Source organism: Lissotriton vulgaris, chromosome 6 (genome assembly GCF_964263255.1).
Source record: "Lissotriton vulgaris chromosome 6, aLisVul1.2, whole genome shotgun sequence".
NCBI classification, from domain to species: domain Eukaryota; kingdom Metazoa; phylum Chordata; class Amphibia; order Caudata; family Salamandridae; genus Lissotriton; species Lissotriton vulgaris.
The window spans coordinates 555,930,071-555,952,211 of record NC_141694.1 but is presented as its reverse complement, the minus strand read 5'-3'; the positions used below and the strand labels follow the sequence as shown (position 1 = coordinate 555,952,211).

Below are 22,141 nucleotides of genomic sequence, written 5' to 3'. Positions count from 1 at the left end.
GCGTTCAAGTTGCACCTCTGCAACAAGGTCGTGTTGATCCGGACGGACATGACTGCCATGTATTACATCCAGAAACCGGGAGGCACACACTCCCCGCAGCTATCTCACCTAGCCCAGAGCATGTGGAAGTGGGCCATTCAGAGGAACATATTCCTCATGGCGGAGCACCTCCCGGGAGTAGACAACCAGATGGCGGACCTGCTCAGCAGGCACAGTCATCAGATGCACGAGTGGGAAATCCACCCATCAGTACTCCAGCCATACTTCCAGCAGTGGGGTCATCCAGAGATCGACCTATTCGCCACAAAAGAGAATGCAAAATGCCAAAGCTTCGCCGCCAGGTTCCCACACCCGCAGTCTCAGGGCAATGCGATATGGATGAACTGGTCAGGCAGATTTGCGGACGCTTTTCCCTCAGCCCCACTCATACCGCTGGTGGCGCGCAAACTGCGACAGCACTCCATGACGCTCATCCTGGTTGCTCCAACGTGGGCACAGCAGGCTTGGTACACCACGTTCCTGGAACTTTCGGTGGTGCCTCACCAGCGGCTGCGCCTCACTCCCAGTCTCCTCACTCAGAGCCATGGCGACATTCAGCACCCAGATCCTCAACAGTTGAGCCTAGCGATTTGGCTCCTGAGGGCATAGAGTTTGGCTACCTCAACTTGCCCCCTGAGTGTATGAACATCATCAAAGAGGCAAGGCGGCCCACAACCAGGGCGTGCTATGCAGCCAAATGGAAACGGTTTGTCATTTACTGTTCCAACAATGACATTAATCCGCTAGATGCATCCACGCAGAACATTATATGTTACCTACTGCATCTGTACCAATGCAACCTACCATATAGTTCCATCAGGATACATTTGGCTGCTATCGCTGCTTACCTTCAGAAAAGGCAGCACCTTTCTCTTTTTAGAGTGCCTGCCATCAAAGCCTTTTTGGAGGGCCTTAAAAGAGTGATCCCTCCCAGACACCCTCCTTCGCCTGTCTGGAATCTAAATATCGTTCTCACCAGGCTCATGGGGCCCCCCTTTGAGCCTCTCCATTCTTGTGAGATACAATTTCTTACTTGGAAAGTGGCCTTTTTAATAGCCATTACATCGTTGCGAAGGGCCAGCGAGCTTCAAGCCCTCACAATTCAAGAGCCCTACCTACAAATTCATGCTAATAGGGTGGTGTTGCGCACCAACCCCAAGTTCATGCCAAAGGTAATCTCGCAGTTCCACATTAATCAAAACATAGAACTGCCAGTTTTCTTTCCAAACCCTGACTCAGTGGCAGACAGAGCACTGCACACCTTAGATGTCAAAAGGGCTCTCCTGTATTACATCGACAGGACAAAAGACTTTCGCAAAACTAAACAACTGGTTGTTGCCTTCTCTCCACAACATAAAGGCAACCCTATTTCCAAATCAGGTATAGCCAGGTGGATAGTTAAATGCATTCAAATCTGTTATCATAAGGCTAAACGCACTTTAACAGTTCCCCCAAGAGCGCATTCCACACGCAAGCTAGGGGCATCCATGGCTTTCCTGGGTATCATTCCTTTAGAGGACATATGTAGAGCAGCCACATGGACCACCATACATACATTTACCAAACACTACTGCGTAGATGTACACTCCAAACAACAAGCTGCTGTATGACAGGCTGTTCTCAGAACTCTCTTTCAGACTGCTGCAGCTGGCACGGGCAACCGCTGATAAGGAGGTAACTGCTATTTATTCTATGCACAGATATGAATTCAGCAGCCCACATGCCTCGAACGGAATATGCTACTTAACAGTATGCATCTGTTCTTGGCATGTAGGGCTGCTGACATTCATATCGCCCACCCTCCTCCCCCGTGCCTGTCGCAGCTTTAGCACTCAAAATACTTCTCAGGCATGGTCATCTCTTACTGTATTACACTCCATCTCTGCCACAATGGCGAAAAACAATCTGAGGATGGAGAGGATGCCCATGCGCACTGTAGTCCAGGGGAGGAGCCACCTATCTCGTGATACTTCGAAGACTCTTCCAGGACAACAATGTGCAATCATCCGGACCCAACACTAGGCGGCGATCTATGCACAGATATGAATGTCTGCAGCCCTACATTCCAAGACCAGATGCATACTGGTAAGTAGCATATTCCTTCTCCCATTGAAATTTCAAGTCTTGTATTAAAGATTTCTGATAGAAAGGTGGAGATTTCCCTGCGAATCTGACCAAGTGTGTCACATTTAGCGAATATATGTACTATATCAGCTTAATACAGCGCACATCGCAGGCATTCCGTAACTTTACCAGTCGCCCATTTAGCGATTTTGTTCGGTGTATAATACAGCTGGAAGTATGTCTTATAATATTGTGCTTGTAAATTAGTCGACATTAGCAATGACTGGGATAGTTCGAATGATCTCTGGCTTGACCCCTCAGTTATCTCTTGTTTATCCTGCATATTTAAAATAGATGTATCCATGTCATCAGGGAGTGCAGAATTCAAGTTATCGTAGATTTCCCCAATCTTAACTGTCGTGTTTTTGCCGATTAGTTCAATTGTCTGAATTCTTTGAAATTTGGACCGTCCTCCCCCTTTTTCATTAAAATATCTCTTACTTGTAGATGTTTGAAGAAATCTCTATGGTCTAGCCCAAATTCGCTTTTTAACTCTTCGAATGGTTTGAACGCAGTTGAGGATTAAAAACTGCCACATTGGGTGATCCCAATCCTTTGCCATTTTTTCATAACGGTATCATTAAACATCTCTGGGAGGTTATTATTTCTGAATAGAACAGTATAATAGGAGAACCTCCCAATACCCAGGTGCTTGCGCACGTTATTCCATGCAATATAAATGCCCTTTCAAGTTTTAAAACGCAAATTTTTGAAGTAACAGTAAGTCGCCAGAGATATTCATTTGTTTCATTACCCAGGATGAGTTCTTGGAGTGTTGGGACCACCCCCTCTTGTTGGGGTAATTAGTGCATTATTATACTTCAATAACGTGGCCCACCAATAAACTTTGAGGTTAGGCAGATCGAGGCCGCCTCTGTCTATGTTGTCTACATCCTTAAATATTTGAGGGCAAACTCTAAACATATGGTTCTAAATAAATATAAGAATTTTGGGAAAAATAATTTTTTATAGCATTGCATCTCCCGACTATAGTTAGATGCAGATTGTGTAGTCTACTAAGGCTCTTTTTAGTTTGTTTCATTAGCGGCTCCATGTTGATCTTTACCAACTTGTCTAGATTAGAGGTCATATTAACTCCTAGATACATGGCGCTTTCCACTATCCGATCATCCCTATAAGTAATTTTATTGTTGAGGACTATCAGAGTTTTATCCTGGTTTAGCTTATACCCGGAGATCTCCCCAAACTGTTTAGCCTCTTTTTCCATTGCTTTTACAGCTTCCCCTGGATCATTTGTGACTAGTGCGATGTCATCCGCGTAGGCTAAAGTATTGGTGTCACCATTTGGTGTTTTAATTGAAGGGATGTTCGAATTGGCTTCTAATCTACGAATAAAAGGATAGATGAAGATTGCAAATAGTAGGGGAGAGCAGGGGCACCCCTGCTTGTCCCTCTGGTTACATTAATTTTCCCTGACATTTGCCCGTTTATCATGACAACAGCTTCGGGATTTGTATATAACATACGGGTGGCATTTATTAACAGCTCCCCGATTCCACTCTTTGACATTGCCGTCCATAGATACTGCCAGGAGACCCTATCAAAGGCCTTTTCCGCGTCTAATAATATAAGTGCCATAGAGTCTCCTGCAGCCTCCATTATATCAAAGAGTGTAATCACCCGCTGAACATGATCAGTGGTGAATCTTCCCGGGATGAATCCATGTTGGCCAGTTAATACTATTTTATGTGTAATTGGTGCCAGTCAGCTAGCTAATAGTTTTGAGTAAATTTTACAATCGCAGTTTGAGTGTGATCGGGCGGCAGGATACCCATTCCGTTGGATCTTGGTTTTTCTTTAGAAATACTACAATTTTAGCCCGAGCCCATGATCTTGGTTGATGTCCACCTTGAAAGACATGTGTTATTAGATCTCTTAAAATTTCTTTTAGTGGTCTAAAAAATTAACATAGAATTCAGTTGGTATTCCGTCCAGCCCAGCAGCCTTCCCAGTGGCTAAACTATTTATTGATAGTAAAATTTCTTCCCACTGTGGTATTTCCTCTAGGCTATCTTGGTCTTCTTGTGGCAATTGAGATATTATAGTCTGCTCTAGATATCTCTCGATCTCATCTTGTCTTTTATCAGTTTCTTGGTAAAGCTCTTGATAAAAATTTTGGAATGCTACTCTTATTGCTTTCGGGTTGTGTTTAAGACCCTCTTTTGGGTCCCTAATCTCCCTAATCACAATTGCTGTACCTTGCTGTCTCGTGCGAACTGCAAATTGGTGTCCCACTTGTTCACTCAGCTCGTTAATGTTCTCTTTGTTCATTGTGTCCTTACATCCTTCTTTTTCCGTAAAGATATAGTTAATTCTGTTTCTTGCAATCACCACCCCACTTAGCGCCATTTCAATATCCTGTCTAAGTTGTACTGCTCTTATGGGTCCCTCCTCTGATTCTGACAATTTCCCCTGCAGCATTCTTAATAATAAAGAAATGTATAAAGCGCATGGTTACGCCATCTCGGCGTGTCCCCGTACTAAGTGAGAGGGAGGTGGCAGTTACCGCAGCAGCGGGCCTCACCATGCTAATCAGTGAACAGGTATGTTTTGAGCAGCTTTCTAAATTTAGCTTCCGAGCTTTCTAGCCTTAGTTTTAGAGGAAGTTTATTCCAGTTCTGAGCAGCCAGGACCCATAAAGAACGACCTCCCAAATTTCGCCTTCTTTACCTTTGGGATTACCAACTGCCCAGTCCCGCCAGATCTAAGAGACCTTCTTGGAACATACCTAGTGACCAAGTCTCTCAGATATGCCGGGGCAATATTCTGAGAGATACGATGACAGGTAAATAGCGTCTTGAACATAACTCTTTTCTTTACTGTGAGCCAATGCAATGAGTCAAGGGCCTTTTTTGAAGCTGCCCTCCTGGGCTGCATAAGAGCCAGCTGTGCGCCAGCATCCTGTAGCATCTGTAATCCCCCAAGGCCCTCAGCCGTGGCTACCAGATAAAGTATGTTCCCATAATCAAGACGGGGTGTAATAAGAGCATGTATCATAGTCTTCCTAGCCCCTAATGGGAGGAGATCCAACGTTTTCCGCAGTTTTTTAGTACTCCAAAACATTTCCCAACTACGCGTCGAGTATGTCCGTCATAGGAGAGAGTGGAGTCAACCCAGATCCCCAAATTTGTTGCCTCTGTACAAGGTGTTGGGGTAGGGCCCTGACTTGGAGGCCACCATTCCGAGGTCCAGCTTGAGGTGTCACCAGCACCTCGGTCTTGCTGCCATTCAATTTCAGGCAGTTCTTATCCATCCAGGAGGCAAGCTCTTGCATGCAAGCTCTGAAATTAGATGCCGCCACCTTTGGTGCCTGGGACAGGGAGCTCAACAGCTGGGTATCGTCAGCATAGGAGACTACATCTACTCCAAAGGCCTGTACTATCTCCGCCAAAGGAGACCTGTATAGATTAAACAGGGTGGGACTAAGGGCTGAGCCCTGAGGAACTCTCTGCTCCAGTTTAATATCATCGGAGTAATGTGCACCCTGTCTGACCTGGAAACTGCGTTCTACTCAGAAAGATTTTAGCCACCTCAGGGCCGAACCTGAGACACCTCCTTAGTTCAGACACTGTAGCAAAGTGTAATGAGCCACAGTGTCGAAAGCTGCACTGAGATCTAACATAATCAGTGCCATGGTGTGCCCCGCATCAACCCCCTGTCTGATGGTCTCCGTGGCATGTAGTAGGGCAGTTTCCATAGAGTGGCCTACCCGGAATTCCGATTGTGAGGGATGATGGAGACTAGCGTCTTCCAAATGAGTCATAAGTTGGTGATTAGCCACCTTCTCCGCTACCTTAGCCAAAAATGCTAAAAGCGAGATGGGTTGCAAATGTTCTAGTATGCCTTGACTGACATTAGGTTTCTTCATGATTGGCAAAACAATAGCTTGTTTCCAGCTAGCTGGCAACGTGTGTAGGGTAAACGAGGCATCTAACACATGTCTGATAAACGGCTCAAGAATATCCAAGCTTTCCCCCATCACCTTAGGTGGGGCAGGGTCTCTAGGAGAGCCGGATTTTACTCTAAGGCAGATACTCCTTAGGGATTCAGGAGGGAGGACCGTAAAATTGTTCAGTCTCATCCCTGTCTTGCTCTCTCCCGACTGTTCTACAAAATCAGCCCCGCTGATTACATTTCCTTAGAAGGATACATTTTCTTCACCTTCTGCGAGAAATAATTTGCAACCCGATTGCACTCTTCAACGGAGCCCCTGCTAGACACTGTCGTAGCAGCCAGGGAGGATATTTCCTTATAAATTTTAAAAGGTTGTTTTGTAGAATTCTCAGCCCTTCCAATTCTGGCCTTATAGTGAGTGGCTTTAGCTCTTCTTAACAGGCTTTGATATTTCCTCTGTTCCTCCCTATATAACAGTCTGTCCTGGGTCCGAAATCCTTTTCTCCACTGCCTCTCCAAACGTTTACATTCCGCTTTAACCCGCTGGAGGCCGGGGGTAAAGCAAAGAGCGGATTTATGCCCTCTGCCCCTAGCTTTATTCAGGAGCAGCGGTGCCACCTTATTGAGGGCGTTAGAGATACGCCTCTCCAGATTCTCACAAGCAGTTTCACTGTCAGAGCCTCCCGGAGGGCCACCCATACTCAGTTCTCTATTAAAGTTGTCCTGTACAAAGTTTTTCCACTTCCTACCCGGATGACTACTCATCACCCCCTCCTAACTTTCAATCGCAGGCATCCCTATTACAAAAGGCACCAAAAAATGGTCCGGCCATAGAACAGGGAGCGGAGTCAGCACCTCTACCTCATCCCACCATGCAAACACCGGATCGAGTAGGTGTCCTTGCTGATGTGTAGAGGAGCAAGATTTCAAGTCCAGATGCAGTGACTACAAATTCTGGCATAGATCTGCTGCCTCCTTGTGCATAGGGTCCTCAAAATGGAGATTCAGGTCACCTAAGACCAAGAGTTTGTCGCGTCTTCTAGCTAAATGGGCGACGCCCTCAAGCAGACTCGGCCGAAAACGGGTAGGGGGTCCTGGAGGCCTATAGATCAAGATCCCTGTCACCGAAAGATTAGGGCCAATCTTCAGTGTGAAAAGGCCAGCCTCACTATCACACACTGAGATAGGCTCCATGGTGCATTCAAAGGGAGATCTAATGATCACCGCTATCCCTCCACCTCTACCTACTGCTCTATCCATTCTGGTTATGGTGTAGCCGGGGGGAGTGCCTCTATAATATCTGGATCGGAGTTATCCCCCAGCCAGGTCTCTGTGAGAAACAGGAAGTTGAGCTTAGCATCGACGAGCAGCTCCGAGATTTCAATGTTATGTTTACTAAGGGATCTGCTATTCAATAAGCCGCCAGAGAGAGACCCACTTCCCACCTGGCGTGTGTGGTCCAGGCTCCAAGTAAAAGAGCAATGATGACACGCGCTTACTTGAATTGCCGACATGCTATGTCTACAAGCATAGTTCATGCGCAGGTAAAGATTCACCAGTTCCGCCCTACCATATTGGAGTATCACCTCAAATTGGCCTGGGGTTCTGGCTCCGGCCCCCGAACGTCCGCGGACAGGCGCAGACTGGTTTGCCCTTGGCGCGCCTTTGGCGCACCCGCTGCGCGGTCGTTTGAGCATTCGCCTTCTATCCCTAATGACTGCACAGGGGATGGCAACTAGAGTGCTAACGGTCCCTCCAGCCAACTGGAAGTACCTGTCTCTACCCTTCCACCCCCTCCGCGAAACGGTGCTGTCACTGCGTCGGACCGGGGCGGGAAGGAGGAAATTGAGACCAGGCCTCGAGATACACTTGACGAGCCCCCAGAGCAGGTAAGTTAACTGTAGGCAAGTAGCATTTAAAAATGCAATTGTCGTGCTCCCATAAAAATAAGTTTATAATACAGCTCCGGTAATTCTACACACAGGCTTGTACAGATATAACAACCAGCAGTAAGCGGCCCTGCCACAGCCCACTCACTCTTATTTTTTGTTTAGCTTCTCTATTAGATTTAAGCGAGAATCGTAGGGTTTCTCCCCTTATACCTGCCTTGAGAGTGTACCATACTATTTCTATTGGTGCACTACCCATATTGACCTCTAGAAACTCGGGTATCCATTTATTTATAAGTTGGCAATATTCTTCATTTACGAGTAAGGCCCTCTCAAATGTCCATATGTTTTGGTTGTGGTGTATCCCGTCACTGTCAATACTAAGAAGTAGGGGATTATGGTCCAATAGGTAGCCTGTCAATTCAGCATTTTGAGATCATAGTGCTAGAAACCAACACACAATCTAACCTAGCAAGTTTGGTATGTGGGTTAGAAAAGAACGTGAAGCCTGGATTGTTAGGTTTCCTTCCTTTATATACGAAATCAGATCCTGATGACCAGTCTGACGGTAGGTTCAGGTTAAAATCTCCACAAACAATCAAAGGGAGTGACCAATGAGCTAATTTATTTGTGATAAATTCAAATATGTCTGGATCATCGGTGACACTCCCGTATATGGAGCATATAGTTATTTTTTCCCTTCCTTATACTGGCATTCCGTGATTGCCCACCGCTCAAGTTTGTCGGCGGCTGACCTGGTGAATTGCATTCCCCCTCCTGTTGCCAGAATGGCCACCCCCATGTCTTAGTTGCCTGTGTTGTGGCTACAATCACTGTATACCTGAGGGTTTTCAAGAGATGCCGTTGGGACCCCTCCACATGTGTCTCCTGCAGGCATATAACATTAGCCCCTGTTGACCTTAATCTCACTGCTACTCTGTCTTTTTTTCGTATTATTGAGGCCACAGATATTGGCAGATAGTATTTTTAACTTTGCCATTTGAGATGTTTGAGTATGACCCTTACTTGATCTGCTGTTTCTTCATACCGTTTATCCTCCCCTAACTTTGTAATCCATATGATGCGACATCTTTGTTTTGACCTGACTGAGTGCTTTATACTAAAGATATGCCTGAGTTTTCTGCCCAGCCCCCCCCCCCCCTCTTGAGGCCGTCAGGCTCAATCCTGAGCCTGTGTGATAGCGTCTGAATTGTCCCCACTCGCTCCTGCCCCCGCCCCTCCATGACCCATCCCAACCCATCCTGACACCCTGAGTTCCCCCCTCTAATGGTGAAAACCAAAAGCGAAAAACAGAATAAAAGGTAGTCAAAGAACAGTAAACTAGGCTAGCATCTTAGTACACATTGTACATTTTTCATCTTTTTGATGCCGATCAGTACTTGCATGTTAATCACAGAACTGTGCATAGAGACTTGGAACCTTTGTGAATTAGGGTGTGCCAAAACTCACCTTAGTAGCCAAAATCCCCTACCAGACTAGCAATCAGTGTCTCATTGGTTCTTCCATAACCCCAATGATTAGACAACCCAGAACATGGAACTTAAAATACCTCAGGCAATGTGGAACACATGAACACTCTTTCGTTATACTCTCATATCTGTCCAAAATGGGGAGTAAATGAAGACACGTGCAAGTTTGAAATATTTATTTCTAATGCCGTGTTCTCAGGCGCAGTATCTTCGCTAATACAAGCAGACATATTATAAGCAACAAGATTATCAGCATAGTTACTATTCTATAAAATACAAAAGGAGAAAGCATGTCAAAATGCTAAATGGAAATAGGCTAGATTGCATTTAGATTTAACGCTCCCTTGCTATTAGGTTATTTTACATCTACAGAAGGTCTCTTGAGTTTACAAGGGCAGCCCCATACCTCTGGTCCTAGTAGAAATGGATCACATAATTTTCTACACCAGCTCTCTGCATGCGAATGTTCTCCAAAGTGTGTTTGCATTCCTGCGCAGTGCATTATTAAACGCTCCAAAATCAGAGGTGGCCACAGCTGCATATATGTTATGTCTAGAAAGTATGCTGATCAGACCGGACAACAACCAATGTGTTGAAATAACCTTGAAGGCCTCGGCACTCACTGTTCAGACAAAGCTTACCAAGCACAGCTGCTACTATAGGAAAACATAGTATTCTCGTGTGAAGGAAAACAGTCTGCTAGACTCTAAACATTTGTAATAATGTGTGCCGTGTGCAAAGGCAGCAGAAAGGAAAGATGGTGTTTAAACTTCTAATAAGCTCATGCTAACTTAACACCGTGTAAATGCAAGGCACATCCCCATGACAGAAGAGCATCTGTGCTCTAATCAGGCTACTACTTTGGGAGGACCTCCTGTCTCAGCAACAGGGCAGGTTCCTTCACCAAAATCCCAGCAATTTTCTCCTCCACGCATTAGAATTGATTGATGGCAAATAACTGCTTTTGAATTATCCCCTGAGGGGTTGGATGTCGTCCTTGCCACCACTCAACGATGTGTGCACAGACCCCTTACAGGCAAAGCTGTTGATCATCCTTTTGTTTTGTCTCTAGCCATCAAGGACTTGCAGTGGACAATGTAAAATGTCTATTCGTCTTCCCGTTTGGTCTTTCTACATTTTCTAGACCAACAGTCCATTTTCAAATCACCTGATATGATGAGATTTATAAAGGTATTTAAACACTTGCCCTCCCAGGGCATTTGTGATGCTGCGGTGAGACTTTCCATCTGAAAGAGACAGGTTAGTGATAGATTCCTTACCTTAGAATATCCCCAGGTGTCAGACGGGATCCGGAAAATTTTGCCTAGCAATACCCCTGCGCGCCGGCAGGCGTCGTCCGCGGCTCCGTGTCCGTCGTCGGCATTGTTAGCGCCGGAATGACGTCGTCGGAGTACTTAGACGCCGCCCATGCGCGCTGACGTCAGTTCTGATACACAGCTGGGGATATTCCAAGGTAAGGAATATATCACTAACTAATGTCTCTTACAGATATATTGTTACACAAGTAGTAACTTGTGCTTATGTGTATGCCCTTTGTGCCTATGTATAGCTACTCACTGCATCCCCTAACCTTGATCCTTGTCTTTCTCTTTGCAATCACATCAGCTTATCATGTGAGTGAAGTGCAGGCACTGTCTACACAACTGCTCTACACCACGTTTGTTCCAGACAAATTAGTGTTGAGTACTCATTTGGTCCTTCTACCAAAAGTCATATCTCCCTTCCATGTTGGGCAATACATCACTCTACCAGTGTTCTCTTCTCCCCTTCACCACTCGAAAGAGAAGGAGAGGCTCCATCGGTTGGACCCCAAAAGAGCTTTAAACGTATACAGAGATCCTATAAAGGATCGTTAAGTGGACAACCAACTTTCTGTGGAGTGCTGTGAAGTGAAGGAATGGAAGGCTGTTCAGAACAGGGCACTGTTGAGTTGGATAGTCCTCTACGTTAAGATCTGCTACGCCCACAATTTACGTGGCATAGAGCCCATAGTCTGAAGCTCCAGGAGTGTATTCACTCCAAATGGAATTATGGCTCAATGCAGCCATCGCAATGTGTGTGTGGAGGGGTTCACTGGTTTATTTGGATTGAACATGGCATTTGTCATATCAACTGTCTCCAATGGTTCTATAAACACATTTCCCGACCTGTGACAAGAATTTGACATCCCTCCCTCCAAGCTCCGTAAATCTACCCAACTGTGACATACTCTGTTCCACGTCCTGGGGCGAACGCATATTGACCTACCCAACTCCCCCATTACTCAATACAATATCGACCAGCCCGCTCTTTGCGTTCGGAATCCCTCTATAAAGCGGTGGTCCCGCGGGTGAGGAAGGCTCGCGTGAGTGGGCGTTCTTTCAGCTGCAGAGCCCCCCAGCTGTGGAATTCGCTTCCCCTTTCGCTTCGTAGCACTGTTAACTTGCTCCAGTTCAGGAAGAGCCTGAAGACCTGGCTTTTTAATCTCTAGTCTGTTTTTACTGGTTACTGTTTTTGCTGTTTTCTTTTCTGTTTCTCTCTCATTTCCGCTGTGTTGTGTTATTTTTACTTGAGTTGCAGGTGGAAAGCGCCGGGACACTCCTTTGGAGTAGCCGTGCGCTATATAAAAGTCACATAACATAACATAACATAACATAACATCCATACCTGGAAAAACTTTAGAGGGATTATTGTGGGATTATACGCTACAGGGATTGATCATTGTTTCTCCTTGGCGACTTTGAGAGCATAACACACCTTGTCGGAAACACGTCTTAACATGCAATTCCTGGAGTTTGATTGGGAAACCTTCGTGGCTGATAATAATAAGGGGCTGCAAGAGGAGTGTGACACAAGGTATTTTAAAGTCCTCCACCTTTGGCTTTGGTCCCTAGCGAAAGTGTGCAATACCAACCTCAGCACACATTCTTGCTGTTGGAGATACGGTCAAAGGGATTGCAATATTGGAATTAGTATCAGACAGATAAAAATGTAGGCACTGTAGGGATAGAGTGGACACTTACAAAATTAATGAATTAAGGTGGATCCGACATACTTTTTCTGTTATTACCTGTTAGCTTATTACAAAAACTAGAATGGAATACAGGCAGGATGCTCATGGAAATGTTTGGAATTGATTTACAATGTACTAGATATGGTTTGATTGTTAATTGTTTTTTTTGTTTTATTATTTAGCAGCCCTGATGATGTCCAAGTAGGACGAAACGCGTAGGCTGTGTCATTGGCTTTATCATTTTGAACTTTTTGAAATATTGGATTTGTGATCATGAACTTTCTACATTAGATCTGATACATCTTGATTTGTTGGACAATATTGGATATTGAAAATAAAGTATTCACGGACTACAGTATTGGACTGGAAAAACCTTCTTTCAATATTTGGGCATTCCTTCTCTTTTGATTTACTTGGGGATTGCAACATAGCCTGGTGCATTCCCAGAATAAGTGGACTAAGTGAATTCTGGGCACAGATATGGGACCACCTGAAAAGGGAGTTGTGGGTGAATAGGCCGTTAACCGCCTGATTCGTCGTCCTACACAATACTTCTGACCTTCCCTCCATGATGCAACATGTGCATAGAGGACTCTCAGGTGTTTGTTTGTTAAGCGCGACTACTCACCTGTAAGGGTCTCAAGACACTTGAGTGGTTGGTGGGGGGGCGTCACAGATTGCAGCCCATCAAGTAGGGGGGTCTGTCGAAGAGCCAGGTTTTGAGGTTTCTTGCGAAGATGGGGAGCGATGTTGTCTGTCTGAGGTGGAGCGGAAGGTCGTTCCAGGCTTTGGCCGCGCGGAAGGAGAAGGAGCGGCCTCCCGATCTAGTCTTTCTGGTGCAGGGGACCACGGCTTAGGAGAGCTGAGCTGATCGTAGGGTCCTTTGGGGTGCGTTGAATTTGAGTCGGCTGTTCAGGTATGCTGGTTCGGTGTTGTGGAGGGCCTTGTTAGTGTGGGTTAGCATTTTGAAGGTGACTCTAGCTTCGAATGGGAGCCAGTGGAGTGTGTGCAGGTGCTGGGAGATGTGGCAGTGTCTTGGCAGATTGAGGACCAGTCTTGCGGCAGCGTTTTGGATATGGCCCGATTGGCGATATTGCGCCATTGTAAAATGAACACGTCCCTTTTTTCATGTCCTAGCTGGAAAGCACCAATGACATGGCACTGTTTGTGAGACTGATATGCAAGTTAAATGACAAGTTGCAGACCTTTGAAGAAGTCTGGGGCTTGTTCCTCAAGGGCTGACAGCACTTAGAAATCCACTCACCCCAGGGGTACAATACGTCCGTTGCCTTACCCCTAATACATAAGAGATCCCCTACTTTCAATCCTCACTCCCTTAGTGACTCCCTAGATAACAGCTCACAACATTGTTCAGCCCCTCTGGATAGGCGTCCCCCACTCCATGCGTCCCCTATAAAGGACCGAGGTAGAAAGGCCCACAACGTGTCAAAGTTTGCTGGAGGACCACCAATGTGAACTTCGCGATTGGGGTCGATTTGTCCTTAACCTTGTTTCCCACTGTGAGGGGACCGCTCCCATTCCAATTAGAGGCTGTCGTTCCACATTTATTTGATTTTCAATAATTTTCCATTTTTGTTGCCTGAAATATTTACCTAGTTGCTTATTGATCTACTTCTCATCACTTTCGACCCCTCTGGGGTCTCCTGTTATGCTCCTTCAACAGAGGTTTGCATTGTGGTTCTTGTCAATGTGTTGCCTTGTATAGTGACCAGTACGTGGATTCTGTGTTGTATTTTTGAATCGGTCACAACAAAATTAATAAGGAATTAAAATACAAGCTCTGCTATACACTGAAACAATGAAGCACACAACGATGTTGCTGAAATAGTCCTCCTTGATAGGTTTCCTTCAAAGATCTAGCAAAGTACATCTTACTATTGACAATATGCCCGCTGTATCATATCAAGTCAATCATCGATTATTGCACTAGAGTTAGTGGAACACTTAATAGTCTGTCCAGTTGTTACTGAAACCAAATCCCTAGATCCTAACTTAAATGTGCTAAGTTGAAACATCGCCGGATTAAGATCCAAACGGAATTCTATAGAGTGGGTCGATCTGGTTAGTAATCATGACATTCTGATGTTCCAGGAGACATGGTGCACAAATGAATTGTTTCTTGAAGGTTTTGTGTGCTATAATAGTATTGTACCCAGCCCCAAAATAGGTCATCCGTGCGGGGGGATTATCAACATGGATAAAGATCTCAGCTGGGGGTAACAATGACAAACAATGAGAATTTCCAAGCTACGATTTACTCATAGGGGGCTTTGATATGTGTTATTAACTTCTATAATAATGATTTTACATCACTACCAAATAGGAATTGTATTAATTTGTTTGAATTTATTGATAAACTAGAAGATGAGCAGAGGTATGGCAAATTGGACGGAATATGCCTAGGCGGGGATTTCAACATATGATTGCATAGTGGTACTGGCAATACTACCATTTCCCCGGTTAGGCCAATCCATGTTAAAGAGGGGAGGAACTTCGCAATCATTTATACCCCCATAATTTAATAATGTAATGGAAAAAGCTGGCGTTGATTCAAATAAGGGTCCATTGCCTACCTACAGAGGACGTGGCTGTTCATCTACTATAGATTATGTTTTTGTATCATCTTCATTGGTACACTTTTTAGCAAAGGCCGAGGTTTTATGTACTAGTCAAGGTTATCATAACCCAATTTTAACAACTGTTAGACTTTATCACCCAAAGGGAAATTGGGGCTAAACACTTGGTGGCATCCACTGGCATAACTAGAGTGATTTGGAAGTGCATAGATAATAAAGCACTATTTGCACGCATGATAAAATTGTATCCCCTATTGGTAGAGACGTGTTTATCAAGCAGCACCTTGGGTGTAGAGATTATTAAGGCCTTTGGTGGTTTCTGTGTTGGTATCAAACATATAATCTCAAGACCTGTTACCAACTCAAGCAAGAATCCCAGATGGTTCGATGGCACATGCTCATGGGCTAACCAAGAACTGCGTGAAGCATTTGCGGCTTCACCCAGGGATATAACTCTAGTTAGATCATTAAGAGCCTGAAATAAGAAAGCAACTAAACTACGCTCAGACGAGATACTGAAAGAATTCTGGGATAACCTTGCTAGCGCTGCCTCACTTAAGGATGTAACCGGATTCTGGAAAGAAGTTAAAGCCATGAGGTCTATGGCTCGAATATTACTCCGATAAGTTGTAATGTAACTAGCGAATTATGGAAGGAGCATTTTGCTAGAATATATACAGCTCCCACAAAGACCTCTAACAGTCACACCTGCCCCCCAGTTTTAAAGGTTGCCATAACTGTAATTGAAGTAGAGGATGCCATATACCTAAGTATGAGGAATAAAGCCCCAGGCTCGGATGGGCTACCAATCAACCTCATAAAACATGAACCAGATTTTTCGGCTTATGTAATGTTTTTAATAACTTGACTAATACAGCTATTCAGAGCACTTGGTCGACTAGTATCGTTGTGCCCATTTTTAAAAAAGGTGACAGATCCAACCCCAGCTGTTACTGCCCAATTTCCTTGATAGACAATACTTTGAAGATCTTGGGCAGGTTGTTTTTAATAAGATTAGGAATTGGGCTGAAGACAACCAAATTTTAAATTGCTGCCAGCTGGGCGTTAGAAGTAATGTCGGAACCATCGAACAGTGTTTGAATTTAAATCTTATTCTGGGCAAATACACGATTGCTCAAAAGGTCCCTCTTTATTTAGGTTTTATGGGCTTAACCTCAGCCTTATATTTTGTTAATAGATCACGTTTATGGGAGATTCTTTTAAATTACGGGCTGGACGAGGCTTTGGTTTATTATTTGGCGTGTTTGCACAGGGACCTAAAGGCACGGGTGAGAATAAGTAATGATGGGGTGGTTTCTGGGGACATTGTTATTGGTAGAGGGGTTAGACAAGGTTGTGTTCTAGCCCCTCTACTTGTTATCCTTTATATAAATTAATTACATAACTCCCTGTCTAAATTGACCAATGATGTACCCAAAATTAATGGTAAATTACTCCCCGCTCTTTTATACGCAGACGATGCAGTCCTTATGGGCCGCTTCCCCAACGCACTTCGCACTTTAGTTACGAGGTTTGTGTGTTTTATGGCCGACCTGGACCTCTGCACTAATTTAAAAAAATCTTATATAAAATGATGTGTGGGCCGAAAAAACACTGCATTAATTCCATAACATCGGGCAGTGAATCCCTTACATGCACAAGCACTTTTCCTTATTTGGACCTAGTTTTTTCAGAATCAGGCTCTTGGCAAGCACACGTGGCCCACGGCAGAAGCAAACTCTCCAAGCGGTTAATTCTGTTATTAGCCTTCGGCAACCAAAACAAGTAGAGGTGTTACCTTTAATCCAGATATATAAATCGCAATGTGTATCAACGGCCACTTACGGTGCTGAAGTTTGGGGGTATGCAAATTGTAGCGGGATCCAAATTGAAGAGAATAGATTTTGCAGAAAAATTCTCGGGGCTCAAATTTCATCTCCAACTTATATATGGCACAAGGAATTGAACCTACATTATGTGGAGGACTTTATCAGGTCTCGTCCAGCCATATTCTGGCTAAAAATATGGCAGAATCCTGCTGCGATTTTAACAAGAGAGATAATTATAGATTGCCTTAAGTGCGATAAGGGTGGTAGTATACCCTGGCTTGCCACAGTTAAAAATAGTCTAGCCAGTGTGAAGTTGGAGCACATTTTTTTATGTCCACTAGCACTGGAAGCCATAAGTACAAAATCACTCAGGGGGGCGCTGTATGACCTGTATAATGAAGAAAGACAGAACATCGAGTACCATAAATCATCGATCGTTAGTTATATGCCCCTTCTGGAGGTATCGAGCATTCAACATCATATGCCACAGAAATATCTCAGGAAAAGTATAGGGAGATGGAAAAGGAGCTTACTTTTCCGCCTTAGGGATGTCAGCATAAAATGTCCATGCGGTATTGGTAGCAAACAAACATTGTTACATTTTTTACTCTTTTGTAAATTCTATGCTAGATACACAAAACAGGATTTAACTCCCTATTTTAAGGCATGGGCTATTTTGGATTTTAAATTAGCATACCGTATTTTCCGGCGTATAAGACGACCTTTTAACCCCTTAAAATTTTCTGGAAAGTCGGGGGTCGTCTTATACGCCGGGTACAAAATTTTATGGTATTTTTTCATGCGCTTTTTCATAGCGAGGACTTCACTCGAAGGTGTCAGACCGCTTCACAATACGAAATAACAAGAAACAACACACCTTATGTTAAAAAATACAGCCACCGACCCTGGCAACGTCCAAAAATACAGCCACCGACCCTGGCAACGTCCACACCCAGGCCCCGCGCCATGAATTGTGCAAGTATCGAAAGCGAGCGTGTTTTTGTCATAGCGAGGACTTCACTCGAAGGTGTCAGACCGCTTCACAATAGGAAATAACAAGAAACAACACACCTTATGTCAAAAAATACAGCCACCGACCCTGGCAACGTCCACACCCAGGCCCCGCGCCATGAATTGTGCAAGTATCGAAAGCGAGCGTGTTTTTGTCATAGCGAGGACTTCACTCGAAGGTGTCAGACCGCTTCACAATAGGAAATAACAAGAAACAACACACCTTATGTCAAAAAATACAGCCACCGACCTTGGCAACGTCCACACCCAGGCCCCGCGCCATGAAGTATCGAAAGCGAGCGTTTTTTTCATAGCAAGGACTTCACTCGAAGGTGTCAAACCGCTTCACAAGCGAGCAAATGGCGCCATGAGTCTTACCTCGACTGCTGCTGCCGCTGTACACGCGCCTCCAACCGCTTGCACATCCCCAGGCAGACGAGGCAGCAGGACGAGGCAGCAGGACGTCCGAAACACGGTACATGGTAATGGGCAGCCAGCGCCGAAGATGGCAGCACCCTGTGTGTTGACACGTTTGGCACGTTTGGCACGTTTTGGCACGCGCACCTCTCCCCTTGGCATGGGCGTGGCATAGAAAGGGGACTGTACAATGTTCCCGAATGTTCCCGAAGGCAGTAGAGCACTTGCCGTGATTGGCTGGTTGTTGCTAAGAGGAAAGGCAGTCTCGTGACCAGATAGCGTATTTGCCGTACCGTACGTGTGGTGTTGAAGACAGTCTCTGTACCTGTTCATACTGTACAGCACCAGTACCGTACATCGAGTGCAAATGGCTGACAGTAGAGAACCCGGCAAGGCTCCAGCAGCACATTCCGTGCAAATGGCAGACAGCGAAGAACCCGGCAAGGCTCCAGCAGCGCATCCAGAGCAAATGGCTGGCAGTCTAGAACTCAGCAAGGCTCCAGCAGTGGCAAGGAGAAGGAAATATGAAGCCAGCTACAAACTCAAAGTTGTGGCTTTTGCCACGGAACATAATAACTGTGCTGCTGCTAGGCAATATGGAGTGACAGAGAAGATGGTTCGGGCCTGGAGAGCAAATGAGCAAGCATTGCGGAGTATGCCAAGGGGCAAGTGTGCACTAAGAAGAGGCCCCCCACATTGGCCAGAACTGGAAAAGCATGTAGCAGACATGGTGGCCGAGCATCGGCAAAGCGGGTATGTCGTGACCCGAAATAAAATCCGATTGGTTGCACTTCAGTGGGCCAAATCTAATCCCGATCTCAGCCACAGATTTAAGGCCACTGTGTCCTGGTGTACCAGATTCTTGGGAAGGCATAATCTGGTATTGCGGCAAAAGACAAAAATTGCCCAGAAATTACCTGCGGATCTTGATGCCAAAATGCATAGCTTCCATCGCTACGTCATTAGGCTGCGCAATGAACATGTGTATGCGCTAAGTAGCATCGGAAACATGGATGAAACTCCGATGAATTTTGATATGATTGCCAACAAAACTGTCCATCCAAAAGGCGAAAAGACAATTTTAATAAAAACAACAGGACATGAGAAGTCCAGTTTCACTGTGGTACTTGCATGCACAGCTGATGGTGGCAAACTGAGACCAATGGTTATTTTTAAAAGAAAAACAATGCCGAAACTCAAGTTTCCTGTTGGTTGTTTTGTGCATGTGAATGAGAAAGGATGGATGGATGAAGAAGGGGTAAAGCTATGGCTTGATAACGTATGGAGCAGGCGACCAGGTGGACTTCTACAAAGGCGTAGTCTACTGGTGTGGGATATGTTCAGGGCTCATTTAACTCCCAGCACCAAGCAAAGGCTGGCAAGACTAAAAACGGATGCTGCAGTTATACCTGGAGGACTGACATCGTTGGTGCAGCCACTGGATGTGTGCCTAAACAAGCCATTTAAAGATCGCATCCGAGAACAGTGGAATGAGTGGATGGTTAGCGGTGAAAAAACATTCACAAAAGGAGGAAACATGCGTGCTCCACAGTTGGATGTTTTGTGCAACTTTGTCATAAAGGCCTGGAACGACATCGATGCAGAAACAGTCATAAAGTCTTTCAAGAAGTGTGGCATATCGAATTCATTAGATGGTATGGAGGACGACTATCTGTGGGAAGGTGAAGAGGATGCCGAAGAAGAGACCACATCATCTGATACGGAATTGGTACAAGATCCATACGATGACTGCCTTACAGATGTACCACAAGATCTCATTGACTTACTTATGAGATCAGATGACGAAGAGGAGGATTTTGAAGGCTTTTAAAGGGAACGTTATAAATCCTGTAAAAATCGCTTGGATTTATGGGAAGTTATGGAACGTTTAATGCACTTGCACTGTTTCATGCACTACGTTATTTATGTTTGCCGTACCGTACCGGTATATTCAGAAGTGACAGTTTTTGATATGGTTTTAAATAAAAATATTCCGAGTAAAGCAAGATTGTTTCTACAACCAATTTCTTTGCGTTCAGTCTTTCAGTTTGTAAAATAAACGCTTATAGGTACCCACTGCCCACTGATAAAGCCTTACTGCTCACCCAATAAACGCTTATAGGTACCCACTGCCCACTGATAAAGCCTTACTGCTCACCCACAGGGAGGAGGACTAGACTAATACGGTAAGTTCAAAATACCGGTACATACTCGGAATGGCTATGCTGCGCTGGAAGTGGGGGGTCGTCTTATACGGCGAGTATAGCACAAAACCTAAAATTTTTCTGCCAAAGTAGGGGGTCGTCTTATACGCCGGGTCGTCTTATACGCCGGAAAACACGGTATCTTGAAATTTTACAGCTAGGAAGTGATGACTTGATTTTCCGTGTAAGCAAGTTTTTACAAGCTGAGGTACGTTCACGTGCCTCCATGAATGAATTTTAATGTGCAATAAAATCTGTAACACTGCCTAGTGAAACACACTTTTTACCTTTGTTCTTAGTATGGTCATTAACATTGCCCGTAACCAAATATTTTGATGATGTTGCTAGTATTGGTAGAATTGGAAATGGGGTTTTAGTTTAATTATACTCGTTCCTTGATGCCTATCACTGTTCGATTTATTGCTCGCTATCGCACTTTATTTGTAATATACTGCCGATTTTGCACATTGGTCTAAACCTCTTACTTTGCACTATGATATAATGCTGCTAGATTTTGCAGGTCCGTCCAACCTTTTTATTGTGATTTTATTACTGTAACCTTGAATTTTTATTGGATGATATTGTACATTTATATATTTTAAAACTTGTACTGTATTTTCCATTGGTGGTGATGAATTGTTCTTTTATGGATATTTTTATCCGAATAAAGATTACTTGACTTGACTTGATATAGGCAATTCCGATGAGTTTTTTGGGAAATACGTTTTGAATTATGTATATTTCTTTCAGCCCATCTAGCCCTCCAGCTCTAGATCTAAGAGCCATCATGGAACTTGAAGCGAGTATGCAAAAGCAAGGAACGACGCCCAAAACAAACGCTGGGTAAGAAAAAAATATAAGCTTTAAAAATATTTAATGTTGGAGGAGAACTCACTCTTAAATCTGAGCAACTTGAAGATGTTCTCCCTATAGTAGAATATTAATCTCGATATTGGTTGCTTTGGTCAGCTTAAGAGCTGTACTTGGTTAAAGTTTACTGGCTGGTTTAATAATTATATTCAAACAACTTAACTGAACATTTCTCAGACATATTTAGGTTAGAACATTTCCAACACTTTCTTATATTTCTCTTACTCTAGTTTCTGTGAACAATAGGGCTGTGGCCACTTTTGAGAATGAAGCGACGATCATATCAATTTCAAGTCTTGAAAAAGTAGTCGGAACGCCCAGATCTTTTTTTGTCCTGCCCAGCTACAATGAATTCATTAACTCCCCAGCTAAAATATTACCCCTTTCCGTGGTTCTAACAATTGTGAGTTTAAAAGGTCAGGACTGATACTCTGCTTTACTTTAAACGTATATTTTTCAAAATGATCCTCGGCCCCTACGAACTGTTCGTTATACTGGGGTTTGCAGGGGACTAATAATGCTAGTTATACAAAGCACCCCGTTGCCCAGTTGGTGACACTTCTCTGCCGTTATTCCCTGGCTGGCTCTGTATGTTTTATTCAGAGGCTGTTCAGGTACTAACGCAGATATTATCACTGGATGTTAAGTGCAGACTGCTCTTGGTAACTTTAATATATAGTTTATAAGGGAATCTCTTTGCCACTGCATAAAAATTTGGATGCCATTGTTCAAAAATGAATCAT

At 44.4% G+C, this 22,141-nt stretch overlaps 1 protein-coding gene across 1 annotated transcript in view; it reads left to right on the top strand.

Moving 5' to 3' along the window:
* Positions 1-22,141, top strand: part of IBTK (inhibitor of Bruton tyrosine kinase) — a 732,550-nt gene that overhangs the window by 539,122 nt on the left and 171,287 nt on the right. Inside the window, exon 26 of the mRNA XM_086926550.1 lies at positions 21,279-21,371. Within this exon, the coding sequence (XP_086782676.1) occupies positions 21,279-21,371 (93 nt within the window). The remainder of the gene's footprint in view (positions 1-21,278; positions 21,372-22,141) is intronic.